This window comes from Lycorma delicatula, chromosome 2 (assembly GCF_047948215.1).
Source record: "Lycorma delicatula isolate Av1 chromosome 2, ASM4794821v1, whole genome shotgun sequence".
Classification (NCBI taxonomy): Eukaryota; Metazoa; Arthropoda; class Insecta; order Hemiptera; family Fulgoridae; genus Lycorma; species Lycorma delicatula.
This window is the reverse complement of record NC_134456.1, coordinates 107,586,625-107,610,976: the sequence shown is the minus strand read 5'-3', so window position 1 is coordinate 107,610,976 and position 24,352 is coordinate 107,586,625. Positions and strand designations below refer to the sequence as shown.

General features: G+C 28.7%; 1 protein-coding gene across 2 annotated transcripts in view; it reads right to left on the bottom strand.

Annotated features, from left to right (window-relative positions):
* Positions 1-19,210, bottom strand: part of Atg9 (autophagy-related protein 9) — a 79,038-nt gene extending 59,828 nt beyond the window's left edge. The window contains exons 1-4 of one of the 2 annotated variants that reach the window (XM_075355960.1): positions 18,872-19,210; positions 18,628-18,720; positions 16,480-16,660; positions 8,277-8,493 (exon numbers count right to left, since the gene is read on the bottom strand). In XM_075355960.1, coding sequence (XP_075212075.1) covers positions 8,277-8,493; positions 16,480-16,660; positions 18,628-18,718 — 489 coding nt within the window. In that variant the 5' untranslated portion in view covers positions 18,719-18,720; positions 18,872-19,210. The remainder of the gene's footprint in view (positions 1-8,276; positions 8,494-16,479; positions 16,661-18,627; positions 18,721-18,871) is intronic. The other variant, XM_075355959.1, reaches the window with a different exon arrangement.
* Between the last annotated feature and the right edge of the window lie 5,142 nt (positions 19,211-24,352).

The window sequence follows — 24,352 nt, the reverse complement described above, 5'->3', positions numbered from 1 at the left end:
TGAGAGGAGAGTGGAAGAAGTGTTAGGAGAAGACCAATTTGGTTTCAGGAAAATTATAGGGACAAGGGAAGCAATTTTAGGCCTCAGATTAATAGTAGAAGGAAGATTAAAGAAAAACAAACCAACATACTTGGCATTTATAGACCTAGAAAAGGCCTAGATAACGTAGACTGGAATAAAATGTTCAGCATTTTAAAAAAGTTAGGGTTCAAATACAGAGATAGAAGAACAATTGCTAACATGAACAGGAACCAAACAGCAACAGTAGTAATTGAAGAACATAAGAAAGAAGCCGTAATAAGAAAGGGAGTCCGACAAGGATGTTCCCTATCTCCGTTAATTTTTAATCTTTACATGGAACTAGCAGTTAATGATGTTAAAGAACAATTTAGATTCGGAGTAACAGTACAAGGTGAAAAGATAAAGATGCTAGGATTTGCTGATGATATAATAATTCTAGCCGAGAATAAAAAGGATTTAGAAGAAACAATGAACGGCATAGATGAAGTCCTACACAAGAACTATCGCATGAAAATAAACCAGAACAAAACAAAAGTAATGAAATGTATTAGAAATAACAAAGATGGACCACTGAATGTGAAAATAGGAGGAGAAAAGATTATGGAGGTAGAAGAATTTTGTTATTTGGGAAGTAGAATTACTAAAGATGGACGAAGCAGGAGCGATATAAAATGCCGAATAGCACAAGCGAAACGAGCCTTCAGTCAGAAATATAATTTGTTTACATCAAAAATTAATTTAAATGTCAGGAAAAGATTTTTGAAAGTATATGTTTGGAGTGTTGCTTTATATGCAAGTGAAGCTTGGACAATCTGAGTATCTGAGAAGAAAAGATTAGAAGCTTTTGAAATGTGGTGCTGTAGGAGAATGTTAAAAATCAGATGGGTGGATAAAGTGACAAATGAAGATGTATTGCGGCAAATAGATGAAGAAAGAAGCATTTGGAAAAATATAGTTAAAAGAAGAGACAGACTTATAGGCCACATACTAAGGCATCCTGGAATAGTCGCTTTTAATATTGGAAGGCCAGGAAGAAGGAAAAAATTGTGTAGACAGGCCACGTTTGGAATATGTAAAACAAATTGTTAGGGATGTAGGATGTAGAGGGTATACTGAAATGAAACGACTAGTACTAGATAGGCAATCTTGGAGAGCTGCATCAAACCAGTCAAATGACTGAAGACAAAAAAAAAGTATAAAGTGTAACCATTCTAAATTTTGTTGGTTACGAACAATATATATTATGTCATAAAGAAAAAAGTTTCAATATTTTAAAAGGTGATTAATATTCATTTGGCTTAGCTGATATTAAAAACAGAAAATAGGCAATAGTATTATATTATTTATTAATTAATTAACGTAATTAGTTTGATAAGAAATTATATTACATAACTTTGTTTTTTGATGTCTGACATGGTCTGCATAGCCAGACGGTGATGTCATCGTGAACTGGTGTGAGCATATACATTCTCAGAAAAAAGTATGTACGTGCATAAATATGAACGGGCGTCTGGTGGGGGCAGCCAGACTGACATTCTTTTTTTCGGGGCTAGTGTGAATTTAGCAGTCATGGAGTGGAGACGTGTTTTGAGTTGGCTCGCACGGAAGTGGTGATGTGTTCTTGGTTTGATGAGACAGGACAGTGAGACTGGGTAAATAGGTGTATTTGATGCGAGGTCATCATTATTTTTATATGTGCAGGAAAGTATCCTTATGTATATGAAGAGAAAAATTAATGATATGATTCAAAATATATGATTCCATATAATTCTGATAGAAATAATATGTTTAACTAATGTTAAAAAAAATATTTTCTTGTATTGTTAATGTTAATTACTTTATTTTATTTTTTTTTTAAATATGACAGACGAGTAGTGTAAAAATGTGTTTTCTATGACTCCATATATATGATTCAAAATATGATTCCAAATAATTTTGATATGCTTAATATGTTGAATTTATGTTAAAAATATTATTTTTCGTATTGTTAATGTTAATTATTTTTTTAATTTTAATAATATACATGTGATCAGACTACATAGCCCTAGTACATTTTTTTGTTGTTCCCCCCTTGATTTGAATTGTTTTGCGATTGAGCTTTTACTTTATATTCATTCACTTGAGCTTTTCAAATTAAATTTTCTTTTTTATTTAATTTGGAAGTAGCTCGCAAAAGTACATTTCAAATAATTCTGTAAATAATCTAATCTTAAGAATAATACATTATTGTTGGGCGAGACAGTATTTAGCACAAAAATTTTAACAGCCAGCTTTTACAACAAATGTTCTATGATAATGCAGATCCAGATTTAAGTTAAATTAAAATTATAGTTACTTTCATTGAAGTTTATTAACTATTATACTAGTACACTTTGCTAGGCAGAGTTCCAATAATGGTGCTATCGATGCTGGCTGGCATGATTGTGACTAGCTAGCCTAAAGCCTCATATACATCTATATCATACAAATATACCTAAATGATAATGATTTTACAATACTGTTAGATATTATACTAATACAATCAACTAAAAGAAGAAATCTGAAATACATACATAAAGTCAGCAAACAAGATAAATTGATGTGAACAGCTAAAAAAAATAGTAGTAATTTATAAAAACCCTAATTAGGTAACAGTACAAAGTAACTTGATGCTACCTTGTTAGCAGAAGCATCAATGAGCAGCTCAATTTAAAAATTACAATAATGGTACAAGAGAAGTATATGTGAAGTGAGCGATGTGCATTTTTTCATGGACAAATAATTTTTCTGCAAAATATTTCTTATTTTTGTTGAAAAGTGTTCATTCCATAAAGTAGTACACAAATGGGAAAATACATCTTCACATATTGTCTGAGACAATATGTGAAGATGTCTCTGTTGACACAACAGTTTCATGTCAACAGAGACTGTTGACATGACAGTTGTCTCTGTTGATGACAACAGATTTTGTCAACCTGTTAAGATTCTGATAGAATTAAAAGCAAAAAGAATGAAAGAGATAATTTAATATGCAAACAATAGATGACAAACTTCAAGGGTAGTTTGATGATTTAGTCTACAACGTAATCAATCACTAATATAATAAAGTGCAAGATTATTTAAATAACTACCAAATGTTTCTCTTACAGCTATTGTATCATAATACCTATACTGTTAACAGATGGTGTTACTCCTATTGGCTCCAATTTCAAATCAAATGAGTTCAGCAAGCTCTATTTAATAAAACATAAGAATCATCTACAAAAGTAGCAGATAATACCAGAAAATAAATAATTTAAATAGTCCACTGATAGCTATCAGAGAAATAGTTTATATTTAGTAACACAAGCTCACAACACTATTAATTTTACAAGAAATTTATAAATACTTTTTGATATCTAACTGCTGATACATTGAAATGTGCAAAAAGCTCTAGGAGTAAAATTTAAGTAATATTTTTGAATACTAAAGAATGATTGATCATCTAAATTCTGAAATGTGTGCTTGAAATGGTTTATCAAACAACTAAATGAGGAATACAAAATAAACAGAACGTACTTATGTTCGCAAGACCTCTCTCGGTAGACCAATGAACGAAATGATACGCTTACCAGGGCTGATTGTTATCAAACATGAATCATGAGTGCACCAACCCAAATCCAACCATGAGTTAATGTAGTGATAGCATTCTTCTTCACATTAATGCAAGAAATTTGACATAACAGGAGGAGCTATTAAGATTAAGCTTGCAAAGTCTTCGGATTCTCAAGGAGTAGAGAACAGTCTCTGCAATCCTGATCATTGGTCTTTTCCAGCCTATTGCTATGCTATTGCATCATTCCGCTATATAGGAGCATGCTCTATGATGATTTCAAGACCTTGATACTTATTTTTATACCCAGTACTTTACAAATTGTATGAAATTTTATTGAATATTTGATTGAAGCCCAATTACATCGCTCTTTGTACAAGGAATTTGGGTGGTCCTGACTCACATAATACAAAAATGACATGAGCTCATTCATTATATATTTTAGAAAATTTTACAACTCATGAAGAAATTAAAAAACTGTCGTGGAATTTAGGCTACAGAAATATACTGCAAATTATTATAAAGCTCTGTAAGGCTTCAGTACACATGCCTTAGTCTGACTGAAAAATGAGTGAAATGAATCATTGTAAATAAAAAAAATTTTAAACATAAAAAGGCACTTTTTGATGAGGTTTTAGCAGGAAATTTCAAACATATGCATACATTTTTTAATGATATATTTTCTTAAAATTTCAATTATAAACTATTAATAATGCGATTTTTTTCTTGAATACCCATTCATTAACTACACCCCTCAGCACTATGTAATCTGATCTTTTTGGTACTCTGGTGAAATTGCAATCCTGCATATGCTAGATAACTGAAATTGTACTGTACTATGAGTCTATTTCCAGAAACAAGATGATCACAAGAATTATATAATGAAATTGTGTACACTTGAGCTAAAAAAATAAAAGAAAAAAATTCAATCCTATCAATTAGAGAAGTATTTCATATGATAATTCCAAGGAGTCTTCATATGGCTAGATTAACTCTGGGAAAGAACTGATGAATTAGGGTGACAACTACTTGTAACATCCACCTTATAGTCCTGAGATAACCCCAATTAATTTTCAACCATTTCACCAACCAAACTTCACCTAGGTGGCAAACATTTTTGGATGAAAAAAATGTTGAATATTAAGTGCAAAATGTTTCCAAGACAAATCTGAAGACATTTATGCACCAGATTTTGAATAAATTAATACTAGCATTCCATTAATGGTGATAGATATTATTTATATTGAAAATAACAATGGTTTTAAGTAAGTAGATCAAAGTTTTTTTTTAGTCATGTTCTGTTTACTATCTCTCCATACAAACTAAAAATAATATGTAACCATTATAAATTCTGATCTAAATTTAAATTAAATTTGGTTATTTAAATTTATGAATCTATTTGAAATTTATTTTATATTAAACTATTTTGTTATATGGATGTTTTAATACGTCGATATATGATATATTTGTTAAAACATAAAAATTAAATTATTAGCAGCACAATTCATTTGTTATTGAATTCTTTCTTAAAATAGAATTTTAAGAAACATGACATCATGCTGGAAAAATGTACTAATGTTTTCTGTACAGAGCGTTATGTTTGTGTGAGTACACATACTCGCACAAATCAAAGAAAGAGTGGTGGGGTTAGAACTGTGGCACCATCAGAAAGCGTCAGTTTTGTGCGGGATTTCATCATAGTAAGTTGTGTTAGTGAATACAAAAAAAAAAATGATCATAAAATTTTATTATTCATCAACTATAAGGAACACAGGTATGAGAACTTTAAATTAAAGGCCACCCCATAAGGAACAATCTATTAGAAGATTTTATACTCGTAGATCTAAATATATATATATATATATATATATATATATATATATATATATATATATATAAAAAAACATTAAAAATATTATTAAAATTATAACATGTTAAAATGGAAAAATTATATGTAAAATTGTAATTAAGATTAACTTTGGATTAGCCAATTCTTTAGTATTATATGTATTAGTAAGATATTTTATTAATTTTTGATGTGTACAAGTAGTTATGCAACAGCGGTTCTATGTACGAACCTAAGTAGACAAGTTTTGGGTCATGAGCAAATGTGTTTATTATTATTTTCTTTATTTTTATATGTAATATGTATCATTCATCACAATTAGTCATTTTTATTTTATGTAATGAGTTTTTATAACATTTTTGCAATTTTTATGAGAACAAAATATGCAGCATAGTCCTAGTACATTACTTTGCAAATCCCAAAATAGTAAGTACAATTTGTAAATTTTTATAAAAATATAAATTTAGAATTTTTTGTATGTTATTAAATTTTATGTTTTTTAAAGAAAGTTTACAATTTGGTAAAATATAACAAATCCGAAGCTTACAAATACTGAAATAAAAACAAAGTAAAACTACTCAACTAATGAAATATACAACTATTTTCATGTTTCGCTGAGAATATTTTATTTTACTTTGGTATTTCTCACTGCAAACTATTTACAACTGTAACGAATAGATCACTAATTTTCTATACATTACAGTTATAAAGAAATCTTATTTGATCAACACTACATTTTTTCATGAGTCATCTTGTTATGTCCAATATTAGTACCACTATTCAATTACTGAAGGAATCAAAGGGGAATTATCTGGTTTCTTCTTACTAATCCTGTAACATGAACCCCTCCATCAGCCAGCCATCAGAATAGTAATCACCATTAATTATTGCATACTCATAAAAAAATGAATCAGTAAAATTGTCTGAGGAGAAATTTTTATTTTGTATAAAAACTGATAATATTTTTTTATCAGGTTATAACCTAAATTCAGTGATCTGAAGTAGTTACATATATGTTAAAAAATACTAATTTAACACCCACTAACTCAATGAGAATATAAATTACAGTAATGAAAATATATATTTAAATATTAAAACATAAAATATCCAGGAACCACAATACCAAACCTTGAAGCTACAATAAGATAAGTAAAAGTAGATTCTCACAAATTTTTTTTTTTATTTTTTAAGTTGATTCATTAGAAAATAACGGATAAATGTAATAAATACAAAAATTAAGAAGCAGAAGAAATTTGCGGAGAAAGGCATATAAAATGTAACAGAACTAATGAATAAAAGCAGAGTAAAAAAGCATAAAAGATACGAAGGCAGAATTTACAGATAAAATAAAAAATTTATTTAAGTACATGTGCAGTGGAGGAAGACTGCATGGAGAGATATAGGAAAGAAAAAAGTTACATGAAAGGCAGAAGTAGGATACTGAATAGAAGAGATCACCAGAACTTTACTTGGAAGACCACTGTTAGGGAGAGAAGAAAGATCTAATACGTGGTCAAAGTACATGAAAAACATAAGAAAAAATTATCTTGATGAAGTGCTAGATAAAAAAGAAACATAACACTATTTCAGAGTAGACTACACTTTAGGCTGAATTTGTCAATGCTCTGAAAAATTGAAAGACGAATGAATCAATTGATAATATACTGACTGAATTATTACGTATTTTTAATGGTACAGGAATAAATTAGATATTGGGAAGCAAAATTTATAAGATTTGCGAAGTACCCTCATACTTCAATGAAAGTTTTATTTTTCTTGCCACATGCAATAGTGTCAGGTAAATATGAAGCTACTACACAATAAAAAAAGCAATGCAACAAGAGAGGCAATTAATTTTAGGGCTGGTTGATGAAAAAAAAAGAAGCAATCTGCATGATATAATCTTAAAAAAACATTTGTTAATGGTTAGTGGAATAGAATTTTTAACATTTTAAGAAAAATAAGACTGAAGTACAAAGGAAGAGAAGTTCATTGTAATCTATGATTTCAATTATTAATATAACTGAAAACAAGAGAAGTTGTAATACATTATTTTTTCTGTTCAGCCTGCAGAACCACCGTAAGATATTACTTCAAAGGATAAATTGGGATGATATGTATCAATGTAAATGAAGTGTAGTCTTGTACAGTCTCAGGTCAGCCATTCCTGAGATGTGTGGTTAATTGAAACCAACCAATAAAGAACACCAGTATCTGTGATCTAGTATTCAAATCCATATAGAAATAATTGCCTTTACTAAGATTTGAACCTTAGAACTCTCGACTTTGAAATCAGCTGATTTGCAATGACGAGTTCACTACTAGACCAACCCGGTGGGTTTCAGCTGCGATAGAGAAAATATTGAGACTTTTCTCATTATTGCTTTGTTCCCACTGCTTTTAATTTGCAGGTGAAAGAACTAATAAAGCAACAAAAAAACAAGTAAAAAAGCTTGAATTTACTTGTCTGCTTTTCATTTTGTTAACATTATCTTATCTATTAACATTCATTTTATTTTCATTATGATCCTGACATTAGTATTTCTACATGTATTTTAATCACCTTACATTCTTTATTTCAACTTTTTATTATTTAAATGACTGATTTATGTTGAATAAACATAATGCATTTACTGCAATGTACAAGTAATTGAATATTCTGCTGTCCAAAGATTCAGAGGAGAGTCATGGATTCTGTAATATTACACATAATTTTACCAAAACTATCAGTTTATGATACCATTCTAATAGTGATTAATGTTATGGTACAAGTTAATAGTACACCCGTACATTAACCACTGTAATGTAACATCAATGAGTTCATATTAATATACTTACATCACTAATTTTCAGTGCCACATTGAAGAAACCTTTTAAATCCCAATATCGAAAGGCATGAGAAAGGAACTGTACTGCATGATATAGCCAGACTAAAATCGAAAATATTATAATAATCCAAGTCCAAAAACCCATATTAGACAAACATTGATCACAACTAAGTACTGCGTCACTCAGTGTTACCTTTTGATTTACAGTCTTATTCGTTATTTCATCCCTGGAATTGAATTACAAAAAATACAATTATTAATAGGGTTTCTCTTATAGACATTTTTATAAATCAGTTAATTTTATTTTAAGGTGAAAACTACATAAAAAACTTTATGAGAGTGAGCTTGCTTTCTTTTTAAATATTTAAAAGTAATCAAAACATCTGAATTGGGTTTTAAAGGACTTTTTAATATTTGTGATATGCTTGAAAAATATGTGTGATTTAATTAGTGTTTGAGCATTTACAATGTTGTATTTATGTGTACGTACAATTTTAAATAATAACCCACAAAAAACATTCTAAATGTATAAAAACAAGTGAAAATACAGAGACATAAACACACATACACTCTACTAAACATGTTATCTACAATAAAAACTCTTCAAAACCTAATTCAAATACCAGTACCATATTCAATTAAACAAAACTAAATTGGCAACAGAGTCTTTAAAAAGTTTAATTTAGAGAAAAAGATAGTTCACAATTGAATAAAGTTTTTACTACAACTTTCACCTTACTCAATTTAAAATCTATTCTTTTAAACACAACATGAATATAGTTCATATAATTATATTCACAACACATCATTTTCAATATATAATTTTTAAACACAACATGTCACGGATGCCAAAATTTAAAGTTCTTTTTTCATTTAACAGAGATGACATTAACAAAAACTTATCAAAACAAAATTAAAGTCAATAGAAATAAATTCAATTTTTCAATCATAACTAATGATTGTAATAAGTTACATTATGAAAAATTAATTCATACGTTATAAACATGAATTCAAAATGCCACATAATTTAACCTTTTGTTGAAAGTACACTTAGACAAGTATAATTTCATAATACTTTGTTAAACAAGGTTTAATCAGTTTTTAAATTAAAAATTATGTTATTAATTTTTTAAGAGTAAATCTTCTGAGTCTCTTGAAGAATGATATCAGAACTACTATCACAAAGCAGGAAAAGGTTTGGATCTATGGAGTTTGCCATCTAAAACATGTCTTAATATGTTGTTGCAAGCAATGATAAATTTAAAGAATATAGAAAGAAAGACGCTATTATTTTTAATGATGCTTATTAACAGAAATTAAAGAGCATCAGGTTTTTTCAATCATAATTTGACTCTCTATTACAAAAATCTACTGCTTGAATGTAAGGTTTCACAAAAAAAAATAATTTCAAGTATTGTTGGGTTAATAATGGAAGAATTTACATCAGAAGAGATGACAACAACATAACTTATAGAATAGTTGATAGTGTTGGATTGCCTGAACTCAAAAAAATAATTTAATTAAATTTCTGTTATTTCATTGGTTAGTTTTATGTTTTAATATGTTTCGTGACATCTTAGAAGTTGGTAATGATAACACTGAGACTATCCAGATTAAGGATAATTGCTCTTTCTTTGGCTTGGGTGATCTGAAATTTATTTGTTGTAATGATAAATGCATTAATGACCATTTAGACCAGTTTCTTGTTTCATTGGACAACATAAAAATTTATTTTGATATTATAATTTTTGTTCCGACATGAAATGAATCACTGCATTATCAGATTCAGAATTATTGTGAATATATTTCTCGTAAGAGTCTGAATAAGTGTGATAATATCAGAGTTTGTATTAGAAACTATTTACATTTTTATTTTTTGATTCGGATATTATTCAAGATTGTAATTGTGTATTTATTAATCTTAATTACTGTGGTAATACTTTAGGCTTGACAGTTATTTATACGTATTCTAGCCTTGAAATAGAAAAATTTTTATCTCATCTCTATTCCCATTTAAAATCTTAGTTATTTAAAAGTTTAAAAGTATACATTCTGTGTGGCAATACTGATATCAATTTATTAGGGAATGATTCAAAAATTGTTGAATATTTAAATATTATAGCTAGTTTTGCTTAATACATCCTTTATTAATAGACCTACTAGGATCACTGAATATTTGACTTTTATTAAGCCCAATGGATATAGCTTAGAAACAACTATTACTCACCATTTTTCTATTGTAGGATCATTGGAGACTGTTACAAAAAATAGTGTTGCTGGATGTCATAATGGTAATAATTTTAATTTAAATGGTAGAAATTGTTATATTTGTATTGATAGATGAAACTAAAGGCTGACATTGAAAATGAATATTTGACTTCTATAACCAAATGCCGTGATGCGGATAAGGTATTGGATAATTTTTTTATGTTTCGGAAAAATATATTAAAAATGCATCTTTCATTAAACCTACATCTAGTTGTCATAATTTTATTGGATTAAAGTCATGGCTGTCTAAAAGATATTTTAACATCCATTAGAAACAGGAAAAATGTTTATATATCTTAATAATACATACATACGTATATTAATAATACATCCCAAAAACTTTTAATATTACCATAGATTATGAAAATAAAATCTACAGAAATATTTTAAAGCTTTGATTAGACCATCCAAAAATGATTATTATTCTAAAAAAAATAAATGCTAAGGGCAATATTAAGTTAATTTGGAATCTTATAAAGTTCCTAATTCCTTCTCTAAAATAAGCAGTACATTTGAATTGTATGTATGAGGACAGTGTAATGAAATTACACAATGTAAATTAAATAGTACGAGTGATCCTTTTTCTACGACAAATATTTTCATTTCTTTTTCTGTTAATGTTGATAGGTCTATTACTAGTAATCTTTTTACAAACTATGATGAAAGTAGGCACTTACATTGGGAGATAAGTATAATGAGCCTTACTTTCTATTCTTTTCAGCTGGTTACACCTGACAATTTTTTTTTGATTAATTAATGAATTAAAGGATAATAATACTTCAGTAACTCATTGGTTACCAATGATATCTTAAAGGAGCTTAATTCTTTTGTTTTCCTCTTGTTCATATTTTCAACTTTTTGTTGTTAATGGTTTTTCCTAAATTTTAAAAAATAGGCAATAGTAATTCCACTATATAAAAATGGTGATAAAAGGGAGCCAACAAATTTGAAGACCCATAACTCTGACCTTGTCTTCGTCTAAAATTCTAGAAAAGTGTATTACATTTAGATTGACTGCATTTTTTTATAAAATATAATCTATTTAGCGGAAATCAATTTGGATTAGATCAGGCACTGGAACTGATAATGCCTAGTTTACTTTTATAAACCTGATTCTGGAAAGGTTGGATGATTGTGATCGTGTCATTGGAATTTTTTTTGAATATACAAAAAGCCTCCGATTCTGTTGACCACTCACTTTTCTTGAATAAGCTATATAATATTGGTATTAGTATTAGGAGGACTGTTTTTAATTTATTAAAATCATATTTAAGTAACAGAACGCAATGTGTTTAACTGAATGGTATATTTAGTGATGAATGATCTCACACGATACCGTTTTGGGCCCGATTTTCTTCCTGTTATATATGGATGATATTTTAAATATTCAGGATAAATATGTTTGTTTTGCTGATGTCAAGGCCATTACTTTTGGTGATGTTTCTTTTCACAATGTTGTAATAAAGGATAATCTGAGCCTGAAATTTGTTATGATTATTCGATACATAACATTTTTTTATACATTAATGCAATTAAAACTAAAGTATTTTATTTATCTAAAAGAAAAATTATTAATAATAAAATAATTTTACGTAAATTTGACTGCCGTCAGCCGAGTATGAATACTTGAAATTATACTGTGCTAACTTTTGTTAATTCTGTTAAGTAACTCAGGATAGATTTTGAATGTAATCTGAAGTTTAATATCCATACAAACAATCTGGTTAAGAAGGTTAGGGAAGGCTCTTTTACAAGTTTAGAATTCTTAGGCATACTGTGTGTTATACCCAGCTTAGAATGGTTTATTGTGCATTGGTTCAGGCATTACTCTCATATGGCATTTTGGTTTGAGGGAATACATTTGACTATATATTCCAGCTGCTATTAGTTACTATTAATTTCTTATTAAAAATTTGTCTAGTTAAACCACATTTTTCACAGTAATTTGCTTTATTCTTTAACATTGACGATCTTGAAAATTTATGTGTTAATAAATAATTAATACTAAATAATAATAACTATTTGTTTATAAAAATCAACATTTACTTGTATTATAATCATTCCTATAAAATTAGACATTCTTTGATGAGAAATATTAGTATACCTCTTGCTAGAAGAATTCTTTTTCGAAGAGGTTTACATAATGTAGCTAGTTTATTACTGTTAATGCTTCATTGATTTAAGTAATTTTGTTTCTATTCGCTCCTTAAAAAAGATATTTGAAGGATTATTCAGTAAATGATGACCATAATTTTAAAAGTGTATATTAATCATTTTAATTTGGGTATTTTTGATTTTATTTCCTCAAACAGATGTTTTCATAAAATATATTTTATTGTATTGTTTATTATATGGTATATGTGTTGTATATGAAGTAATATTGTGTTTGTAATTTTTTTGAGATGATGGACATCGATTGCTTCAGTCATGCTGATCTAAAATTTATAGCGTATGAAAAATGTGGTGCCTTACTGAGATTTGAACCCACAATCTCCGGATGAAAAGCTGAGATGCCAGTCTGCTTCAAAAATCGTGTTTATTTCATTTATAGTATATTTTGTTTCCTATAAATTATTTCCTTTCTACTTTGACTGATATTTAAGTAATATTGTTTTAGATGTAAATTGTGATTTTTATAAGATTCTTTGATTACTCTATGTTTATCATTATTCTTGCTCTCGGCTAAAGTATTTAATTTTGAGAGCAGGCTTGATATGTATTATTAGAAATGATTTACTGTAATTATTTTATATCTATTCAATTGAATTTTAAATAAAAAAGTAAATTATATCATAGATTACAGCAAACAAGGGGAAAAAATCATGTTTATATTTGATCCATCCCTGGACTAGTTTAGTAAAACATTCAGCTATATAATAATAACTTATCTCTAAACACAAGAAATTGAATGAAACTTATTGAGTTAAAGTTGCTATAAAATTTTCTCATGCTAAAAAAAATCTGCATATTATGCTGGCCCAAATAGTATTTTATCATTATTTTTCTTATAATTTAAAATTATTTAGTAATCGAACAATGCAATGAATCAAATGAATATAATCATTAATATGAATAAAAAGAGATTTAAGAAAGTTATAATACACTTCTGACATGAAGACAAAGATAGTTCGTTAAACATAGTTGAAGTATAAATAACTTTTTAAAGCAATAGTAACATGAAAATATATAAGCTAATCCTATAAAATATTGATCTACCCTTATGTATATTTATTCAAGATAATAAATATCTAAATCAAAGATGGGAAAACTTTATAACAAAATAATTGCTTTGTATGAGTGGATAATTACAGATAAACAAATTTTACAGAAATTTAACTATAACAGCAAAAAAATAAATTTATATTAAATTTAAAAAAATTAGATTTTAAACTGATAGTGTATTTTAAAAGGAAAACATTAATTAATTGTGAACTCTGTTTAAATTATAACTGCAACTGAAAATGAAGCACAAAACATATAGATCACTGTCCCTCTAGGAATTTGACAAATTCTTCACAACTAATATAATTCAAACACAGAATACCTCGTCTTTATTAAAAAAATTTCATTATTTTCTCAAGATAAACTGTCCCTTGACTGATAAATAACTATTTTAGCAGAAAAAATTAACGAATTTCAGACTGCAGATTAAAAAGAAATGTAATTCTCATACAAGAATTGTTACTTTTTTAAATACAATAATTTGTTCATTTATAAAACATATTTTTTATAAAGTATATTACATGTTAATTTGGGTTTGAATCTCACTCAGTCATACAGTAATGGGAAAAGCAAGAATTAAAAGAGAAAAAGAATATATTTATATAAAACTTTAGAATATTCAATTTTTTTTTTGTAAAATATAGTTTAATAGGCTACAAACTCATTAGATAAAGATTAAGAAAGTTGGAATTTTCCTACATTTATGTTTTAATAACATGTTTCACTTCTCTTCTTAATAAGCTGCTAAAACAAAATATCTAATCCATATATCAATACAACCTGATTATTTTTTTATACCACCTAGGGCCAAACCTGCTTCAATAAATATAAACATAACCGCAAGAGAAACTTGGGATATTAACCCCATTTCTTCCACCATCTCCGTATGAATGATCTTTACCAATGTCGTGCAACACATGCCTTGCCTGTTCAGTTCATAGAATAATTCCCATGATATTATCTGGGAAAAGCACACCGAATTCTCTCCAGCATGCTTCCCTATGCTTCAGAAATTATACCATTGTACATGAACACTATATGTCATCCTCCTTGCAAGTCATACTCCACAGGTCTATATATTTGACAACACAGGTATGCTTTAAAACATCTGAGAACAAAAAGGAACTGGGTCAACTCAAACCCCAGTTCTCTGGGTTTGCAGTCCAACCATATCTGGAGGTCTGGGATAAAGCTGATGGTCTGATGCCCTTCGTCAACTCATCCTATTTACCTGTCTCATTTTCTATGAATGAGTAATTTGTTGCAGAAGAATATTTCTTTGACGGATCAGGAAATTTAGAATAACAAAATCAAAAGGGTATCGAGCTCAAGTACGATTAAGTAGCATAATTATGTTTTTTTAAAATTAAATAAGGAAAGTAATATTTGGAAATTAATTCAGAGTTATTATTATATAACAGATCCCAAAAATTATTAAATATTAAATTAATCACAACAAATATAAAGACTTCCACTCATATTCATTAAAGAAAATCAAATACTAATGTGCATCAGTTAATGTTTGTAAGATTAAGTTTTAACTGTCGCTTAAAATGTTAATATTATCAAACCAAATTTAATAATTGTTATTAAAATGCAGAGATCTGAAAAATACAGAAATATTCCTTTCTAATACTTCTTTCATATAAAACGAAATTTTTTATTGGTACCTGTAATATTTTTTTTATTTTTAACTAGAACAAAGTTTGGAACACTTAGTTTTGTGCAGAAAGCGTGATGAATTTTAGTGCTGCAACAGTGGTTTTTTGTTTGTTTTTTTTTTTGACAATGCTATAAGATTAACATTCAAAGGGCAGTTTGCAACAAGACACAAATCTGTGAATGACTATAACTGATTAACAGACATTCAATAATGTAGCTTTGTCATGCTTTTACAAATGTTAACAGTGAACTACTGCTTAAACTTCAATCATCTATCTATTTTGGCTAACACACTAAAACCAGTAAGAATGTGAAAATCAGAAAAGAGGGTTAAGGAGTTAAAAAGTGTCAAAACTTAAATAATTTAAGTTTTTTACTGGTGGAATTTATACAACAGGCTGAACTGAGGATTAATTTCTGACTCTAATGTATTAAACCAATCTCTTTAAAGAACATTAATCATATAATTTACAATACATTATCCACATACTTCTATATCCAATCTATTTATATCATATAACATTTAATTTTATAATTATTTTGTTTTACAACTTGCATATGTAATGAACAGTACATTGAGACCCCATCACTAAAAAAAAATCACTTTTTATTAGAATGTAACTATTTAGAGACATGTTTAAGAAATATTAATTTTGTCAAATAAAAATTAACACTTACTTCAAATAAAATGTTAATTCTAAATAATTAAACTAAAACCGCTCAAAATATAATAAACAGTAAAATTTTGTCCAACAAATGCTTTTTCCATCTCAAAAATATGAGCATTGTAAACTATAAATTTTTTTATCTGCCTGACATTTCTAACAACATTATCCTGATTAAGAGAAAATTTTCTTTAAACAACCTTGTGTTTGGTTTACACTATTTTATTTAAGTTTGCTTAATTTCACTTATTAAAAAATCAAAATTATGCTATTACATTGTAACAGAATGTCAGAGTGTGGATGATACTAAAATAAATTGTAATTTTCTTATAGCAGGGTTACAATAAAGTAATATCTTTATCCAGTAAAAAATTAAAAAAAGGAAATCACACTTACCTGAACAACACAGGATAATTAACACAATTAAAAAGAAATACACAGAAGAACACAATAAATATAAATTGTAAAAGTTCTAAAACTCCCTTAACCATCATACAAGCAAAACCATGGCTTTGATGATAAGTATAAATCTGAGTAAAAAATGCATCAAGATCTTCAATATGGTTCCATCGTACAGCTAAAACAAATCAATCAAAGTCAACTTTGAAACTTCATTACTTATTATGACATAAATGCATTGGCAACTAATTACTTTATATTGTGCGTATAAATAAGGTTTCAGCTGATTAGGGTTGATTAGGTATAAATAAGGTTGAGCTAATTAACACCTCAGCCATGAGTTAAGCTATTTGTACAAGAAAACTATAGAAAACAAAACCCACAAACAATCCGTAGGCACAGTTGCTTCCAAATCCAAATATGAAGAATGCAGTAACTCTACAGGTTCTAATTACAAAGTCATTCACAATTTCTGGGTTGTCAGCCAAAACTTTTTCTTTATCGCATTGTGCGTGTTGTTAATGATATCTGGATTTTAGCTAGTTGATGGCCTACTGGTCACTCTCAATTAAAGTTCAATAATTTTGAAAATGTTTATACTATTTTCTGATCTGTGTAAACCCTTCACTCCTGAAAGCTTAAATGCTTAATCTTATGAATTGTTTCATTCTGAGTATCACCAAGTTTTTGACAAAACTGCAAACAGTAACGTTGTTCAGTGTGTTACATCACTATGCACAAAGTAAGTATGTAACAAGAACTTATTGCAAAACAAAAACAATGGCTGCAAGATAACAACTTAAAGTGGACCCACTGGACTGGCCTAGTGGTGAATGCATCTTCACAAATCAGCTGATTTCGAAGTCAAGAGTTCCAATTTTCAAATTCTAGTAAAGCCAGTTACTTTTATACGGATTTGAATACTAAATTGTGGATACCAGTGTTCTTTGGTGGTTAGGTTTCAATTAACCACAGATCTCAGAAATGGTCAACCTGAGACTGGTACAAGACTACACGCCACTTACTCTCATACATATCATCGTAATTCATCTACAGAAGTAGATGAAAGTTCATCCGTGACTCCCAGAGGCTAAACAGAAAAAGTGATCTATGTTATAAAAAAAAATGAATAAACTATGTATTAGTCCAGTACTCTACCAAATTACACTGCTTGCATTCAAACAGTTATGAAAAAGCTGTGGTCAAAATCTTTTTGAACAGCAGACTCATACTCTGGGTGGAAGCAACCATGTTACTTATTAGAAATTTTTTTTTTGATCAGCTTAAAAATATGCTAAACAGATTTTTTTTTCTCTCACTTTCTGAAAATTACTCTCCTTGTGGAAATACCCAACTACAGGATAAATCATTCAGCCAGATGCTCACTGGAAAGCACAATATTTTTTCTAAACTTGTTCCACACTTTTCATATAACTTTCTTGTAGCCATTTTTATTATCACCTTTTTTTTTGTTGTACTAATATCATCATAAAGTTACCCGTTTAGGCATAATGGTAGCTGTATTGTTTCTGAAAAACTGATGTGTTATTTTACAACAAAACACTTTCAAGAGATTAATTATCTGCACTAAGACAAAAAATATGTCACTAAAATCAATTGATACATATAACAAACTACAAAAAATAACGGCTGTCTGGATAAAAACAGGTTAGATCACAATTTTCATGTAACAACTTGTTATAAAAGTCATTACATTAATAACACAGCAAATCTCATCAATAGGAGAAAAATTAAATGCAATACATTAACAATATACAAATACTTCATTGTGTTATCAAATAATAAACATAACTTTTCTAAAACTCAAACATCAATAGTTAAGAATACTACAATAATTTTGAAATTCATACCTGAGAAAATAATCAGAGCAATAAAACCTATATCATGATGAAAAGAAATTTAAACAAAATAATTAAAATAAGGCTGATTATATTACCTACTCTAATATAGAAAAACGACAAAAAAAGAAAGGGATGTCAGTATAAACAATAAATAATTAATGCTAAGTCATACTACATAGCAAAACAAATAAAATTTTTAAAAAATAAGGCAGAGACTTTTCAATAATTTTACACATAAAATTTGCACAAGTTCAAATAATATTTAATTACGTATTCAACTCACCTTTTTCAGGAACAATATGAATCATAACCCCACTATCCTGAGGGGTTTCTTCAGGATCAACATCATTCATTAGTTGATAACTGGCCTCCATTACTAAAACGCAAAAAATTGAATATCACAAAAATGAGTAAAAATAATTTCTTGCATGCTACCCGTATTTATAATACATTACCTAAATGAAATATTTCAAAATCTACAAAAAAATAAGTTTATGTAATAAAGAAATATAAACTCATATCATTACGTTAGAAAAATGTTTTTAACACCACGGCAGCAAATGATACCTTTGTTTTTATACATTAAGGGTTCCCGACCTTAGCACCATCTCTATGTTAAATAAGTTTCGTAACAAAAACCCTTGAGTCAGACATAAAACAAAAACAGCCTAACCTTCAAAATATTTATCTAAAACGTAAATAATATAACAACGAACTATTAATTATGTGACTAATAATTAACGAAAATTGTGAATGTCTGAATATCAGTACTATAAACTAGAAAAAAATAATACAATTTAAACTATTTAGTCTAATGAAATGAACACAGCCAAAACTACACTAACGATTTCTCAATGACTACAGACTACCTGACCTTCTAATTTAATGCAAAATTAATCGGTTCTGCCAACATCTACGAATTTATTTTTAAAAATATTTAAATTTTAATAAAAATATTCTCAATTAGTCAAGTATTAAATAACAGTTTTTAAAATAAGCATACAAATACAATTTAAAAAAAGTAATTTACTGAATATTACCCCTAATAATATAATTTTAAATATTCTGGTTCTTCAGTCAGTCTATTAGCGCTAACTGCCTTTCAAAAAGTTGGGATGTTAGTGGTTTTCGTAATGTTAATGTACAAGTTAAACATCTACAATTTTTTTTTGCTCATTATTATTAGGCTTTTAAATATGTACTATATGAATATACACAGTAAAATAGAGTATACCTGATTCTATATTAATTTCCATGCATTTACCAATAAAAAATAACATTAACATAAGTCACTCATTTACAGAATGTTATGCGCAATGTTGAGTGCTCTGTTTAACAGGTTTGATTGATTTAAAGTAGATATATAGTTGGAAGTACAAATGATGATTTAAAGCAGAAATACCAATAGTAGGTTCTTTAGGTAAGATACTAAAATAAATAAATAAACTGTTTTATTGACACAATATTGTGTCAAGCTGTTTTACTGCTACCTGAATTTTAATTTATTTTTACAGAATTCTTTCTCCTCAATTCAGGTGGAGAAACATTGTGTACTCCGCTTTGGTTACGTATAAAAGAGAGATTGGGAATTCTTAAAATGACTATCTTCAATCAGGCCAAGCATATCAAGTAGACACCATTGTTGCCATAGTGAAAGAGAGTTGGAATATAAATGGTGAATGAAAGTGCTGTTTTTCTCTATATAAGTCATGGATCATAACAGACACTACCCTTGATCTGTAGTTTCAATAAAATGTCTCAAAGGTGGGTATTTTGCGAGCTGACAGCAAAAATTTAAAGAACAAAGCAACACCTGCAAGGAACTGTTGTAGCATTTCAAAGCACATAATGATAGCTTCCTACAGAATTTTAGATGGAAACGGAACCTTATGTCAATCATTGTTCACTGAAAACCATGAAAATGAGCAAGTAATAGTGCCACTGCTCCTTACCAAAACTAAAAGCTTCCACACATAACAAGTAGTGGGAAAAATTATTATGCTGACTTTCTTCAGATGAATGACAGATATCAGAGCATTACATACTCATGAAGGATACTGTCACCAGTGCAATATAAATGGATTTACTGAGATTTCTGATTCACAGGTGTGTTGTTGCACCAGATAATGCTCAACCCCTATATCGCCCGTCCAACTGTTACAATCATCCAAGATCCATCTTTTGAGTGTCTTTCACTGAAAAAAATCTGCTAGATTTGTCAGATCTTGTCACTTCTTTGGTGACTGCCACGTAATGCAGTGATTGCACTATGATGAGAAGTAAGTTTTCAGGTAAACAATGAGGTGGAGCAGTATATGAGTGACAAGGAACGTTTTGGCACTTTTATGCACATATTAATGGCTTCCAAGTTAGAATTGTAAATGGAAATGGGACATGAGTCAATTATCATCAATTGCAAACCAAGAAAATGGCATTTTGTCTCAGCCAAAATTATTTTTCTAGAGGTATCCATGTACTTCCAAAGGACTGAAGCATACCAAAAACTTGTAATGCACTTGTGATGACTGTATAGAATAAGTTGAAGAATGTATCTTTCATTTTCAATAAATTACAAGATTAAAAATATTGAGGGTTTTCATTTGAGTCTTCTTGTACAGCATTGTTTATTTATTTTAAACATATTCTTCTTTATAATTTTATCTTAATCATGTATTATTTGCTGCTTAACGCAATACCAATATCCAAAAAAAAAATTCAAGGTTAAAAACTGATTAAAAAACAGGCCTCTATACACAAATAAAGGTAGGCACTAAACATGTTCCCCTTCTTTTTTTTTGTCTTCATTCATTTGACTGGTTTGATGCAGCTCTCCAAGATTCCCTATCTAGTGCTAGTCGTTTCATTTCAGTATATCCCCTACATCCTACATCCCTAACAATTTGTTTTACATATTCCAAACGTGGCCTACCTACACAATTTTTACCTTCTACCTGTCTGTCCAATATTAAAGCGACTATTCCAGGATGCCTTATTATGTGGCCTATAAGTCTGTCTCTTCTTTTAACTATATTTTTCCAAATGCTTCTTTCTTCATCTATTTGCCGCAATACCTCTTCATTTGTCACTTTATCCACCCATCTGATTTTTAACATTCTCCTACAGCACCACATTTCAAAAGCTTCTAATCTTTTCTTCTCAGATACTCCAATTGTCCAAGCTTTACTTCCATATAAAGCAACACTCCAAACATATACTTTCAAAAATCTTTTCCTGACATTTAAATTAATTTTTTATGTAAACAAATTATATTTCTGACTGAAGGCTCGTTTCGCTTGTGCTATTCAGCATTTTATATCGCTCCTGCTTCGTCCATCTTTAGTAATTCTACTTCCCAAATAACAAAATTCTTCTACCTCCATAATCTTTTCTCCTCCTATTTTCACATTCAGTGGTCCATCTTTGTTATTTCTAATAACATTTCATTACTTTTGTTTTGTTCTGGTTTATTTTCATGCGATAGTTCTTACGTAGGACTTCATCTATGCCATTCATTGTTTCTTCTAAATCCTTTTTACTCTTGGCTAGAATTACTATATCTAGTGTACGTTCCCCTTAAGTATAAGATTTAAAAATGCTTCATGGACAGATGCTTAACTTGTAAATATAATTTAAACCTAATTACATTATTATTTTTAAACAAAATAACTTTAATGAGAAAATGTATAAACCTAGCCAGATTTTGTCAAATGACCTATACTTCTTTTACCTTTTTGTAAAATTTTCACACGTGTGCTTATTTTAGATTATATTTCTTATAATGGTCTGACCTACCACAGAAAGAAAAGTCTTCCTTTTAAATATGTATTAATGAACTGTAATAATTTTTCCCTTACCAAATGTTAAAAAAAAAAAAAATAGCAAGTCACTTATTAAAGTACAGATGGTTACTCTATTCTTTTCTTAAGAACGATAAGATTGGTGTGAGCTAATAATATTGACTAACACTGACTAATAAGCTAGTGAATATCAACTAGTAAAAATGTGCAAATTTAACGTGTAGACATGACCTGACTTGGAGGTAGCTGATCCAAGTCAAGTCTCTGTTTAGTTAAGAAAGATTAGTAAATATATTGTAAATATTTGAAGGCCACAGAACCTCTAACTATATCATCACAAACACAAAATAAATTCAACAATAAGATAGAAAATTAAAAAAAAAAAACAATATAATTTATTTAAATAAAATTATAAATAAAGTACAATTATACACCTTCAAAACTTAAAATTTATGAAGTAGCTGATATCTAAAAATAAAAAGAATATATGGATAATATAAATTAACAATATTTAAATTACTTAAATGTCCCATAAAATTATTACAATATACAAAAAACTAAAATTATATTGCATTAGAGAGCTGCTGTTTTAAATACTACAAATACATGCAGTGTAGTTAATACATAGGTCATCCAGAAAGTAACAATTTTTTGTATAATCCTTGCATATGGGACTTCCTACTAAACAATGCAAGCAAAGTCAATAATATCTCTGTTGTATTACAGCAATCTGAATCAGTCTTCAGATTTGATTGTTAGTACATTATTTCCCGAGTATTTAATATGTAAAAAAGATAGAAAATCCTGATGTGAAATTAGAAGATCCAGTTTTGGAACACAGTAAAAGTTTGTGCTGTAGAGAATTTGGTTCTAGTAAATAAGGGAAATAAGGTAATAAGATTATGAATGAATCAAGTGTGAAAAAACACATATAACATGTTCAATGAAAGAAGATTGAAAAATTATTAAAAAAAATTTTTGTACTGACTGTAAAAACAGTGACAATGGAATTCATAAATATACATTATTAAACTGATTATTTAGACTGATTATTTAACTATTTCTTTAAAAGATTTTAAGAAATTTCCTAAATGACAATGTTGATAATCTTAGGTATAAGAAAAAATTATGCCAGATGGATTCCTCTAGTCACTGAAGAAGAGAAGACAAAATAAATAGTTGGCCTTGACATTTCACTATCAGTAAGAGCCTGAAGGTGATGAATTTCTTAATCATATTAAGAAATAATAACATATGAATTATTGAAAAAAATTGTCATTGTTGTGATCAACACTTGTTTTGTTGGTATGAGAATAGTATTTTTGGTGTTAAAGACTCAATTAAGTAATGATCTGAGTGCATACTTTAAAGTTAGATATAGGAAGAGTTAACCTGTTTGGAACCTTTGATGTTAGAGGGCGGCACAGGGATTGTGCTTCTGCAAATTGGTTAATTTGATAGTTGAGGGTTGTAAGTTATGGTAGGTAGTCATGGTTGGAAGAAACCATATGAAGGTGATAGTAAATTATGAAAATACACTGTTGGAAATGTCTGCCAAGGCATTTGCATTGGTAGCATCCTGACAGAAGCCAAACTGATGACTGTGATGTGTTATTATGTTTAGAGGGTCTAAAAGACAACCTCTGATAAAGCCCACGAAAACAAGGAATGGAAGAGGTGGTGTGGTGACTGGGATCATCACAAGGTGGTCCTGGTTGCCACATTACACCCTCCTTTCCTAGCTCTGATTATGATCTAGATTGTTATCATGGTACAGGAAGACACCATAGGTTGTCTTCCCCTACAGGGTTCAGGAAGAACTACTGAAAGAGAGTCAACAGGTAGATTGTCATTATTCAGGGCCTCTTCAAAATCAAAGAAAATTAAGCGCTCTGGTCACATGAAAAATGACGATGTATATTTTTAAGCTGATCAAAATGACCTTTTTTTTAATAGCTGTTTTTATGTTTAGGGGAACAAAAAATTAATACACTGTGAAACACTTAATTAACTTGATCACATAATAAAAACAAAACAAAAAAGACTAAAAGACTATCTATAAATATGCAGTACTGTTTTATTTGATGATAAGCTTACCTGTACTAACTAAAGCCTAATTTAAAAATACAGCTGGAAGTATTCAACCACATACCATATAAATCAATGATTTTCTTATAGGAATCAGCAATTTCCATCTGTCTTCTTAACTAA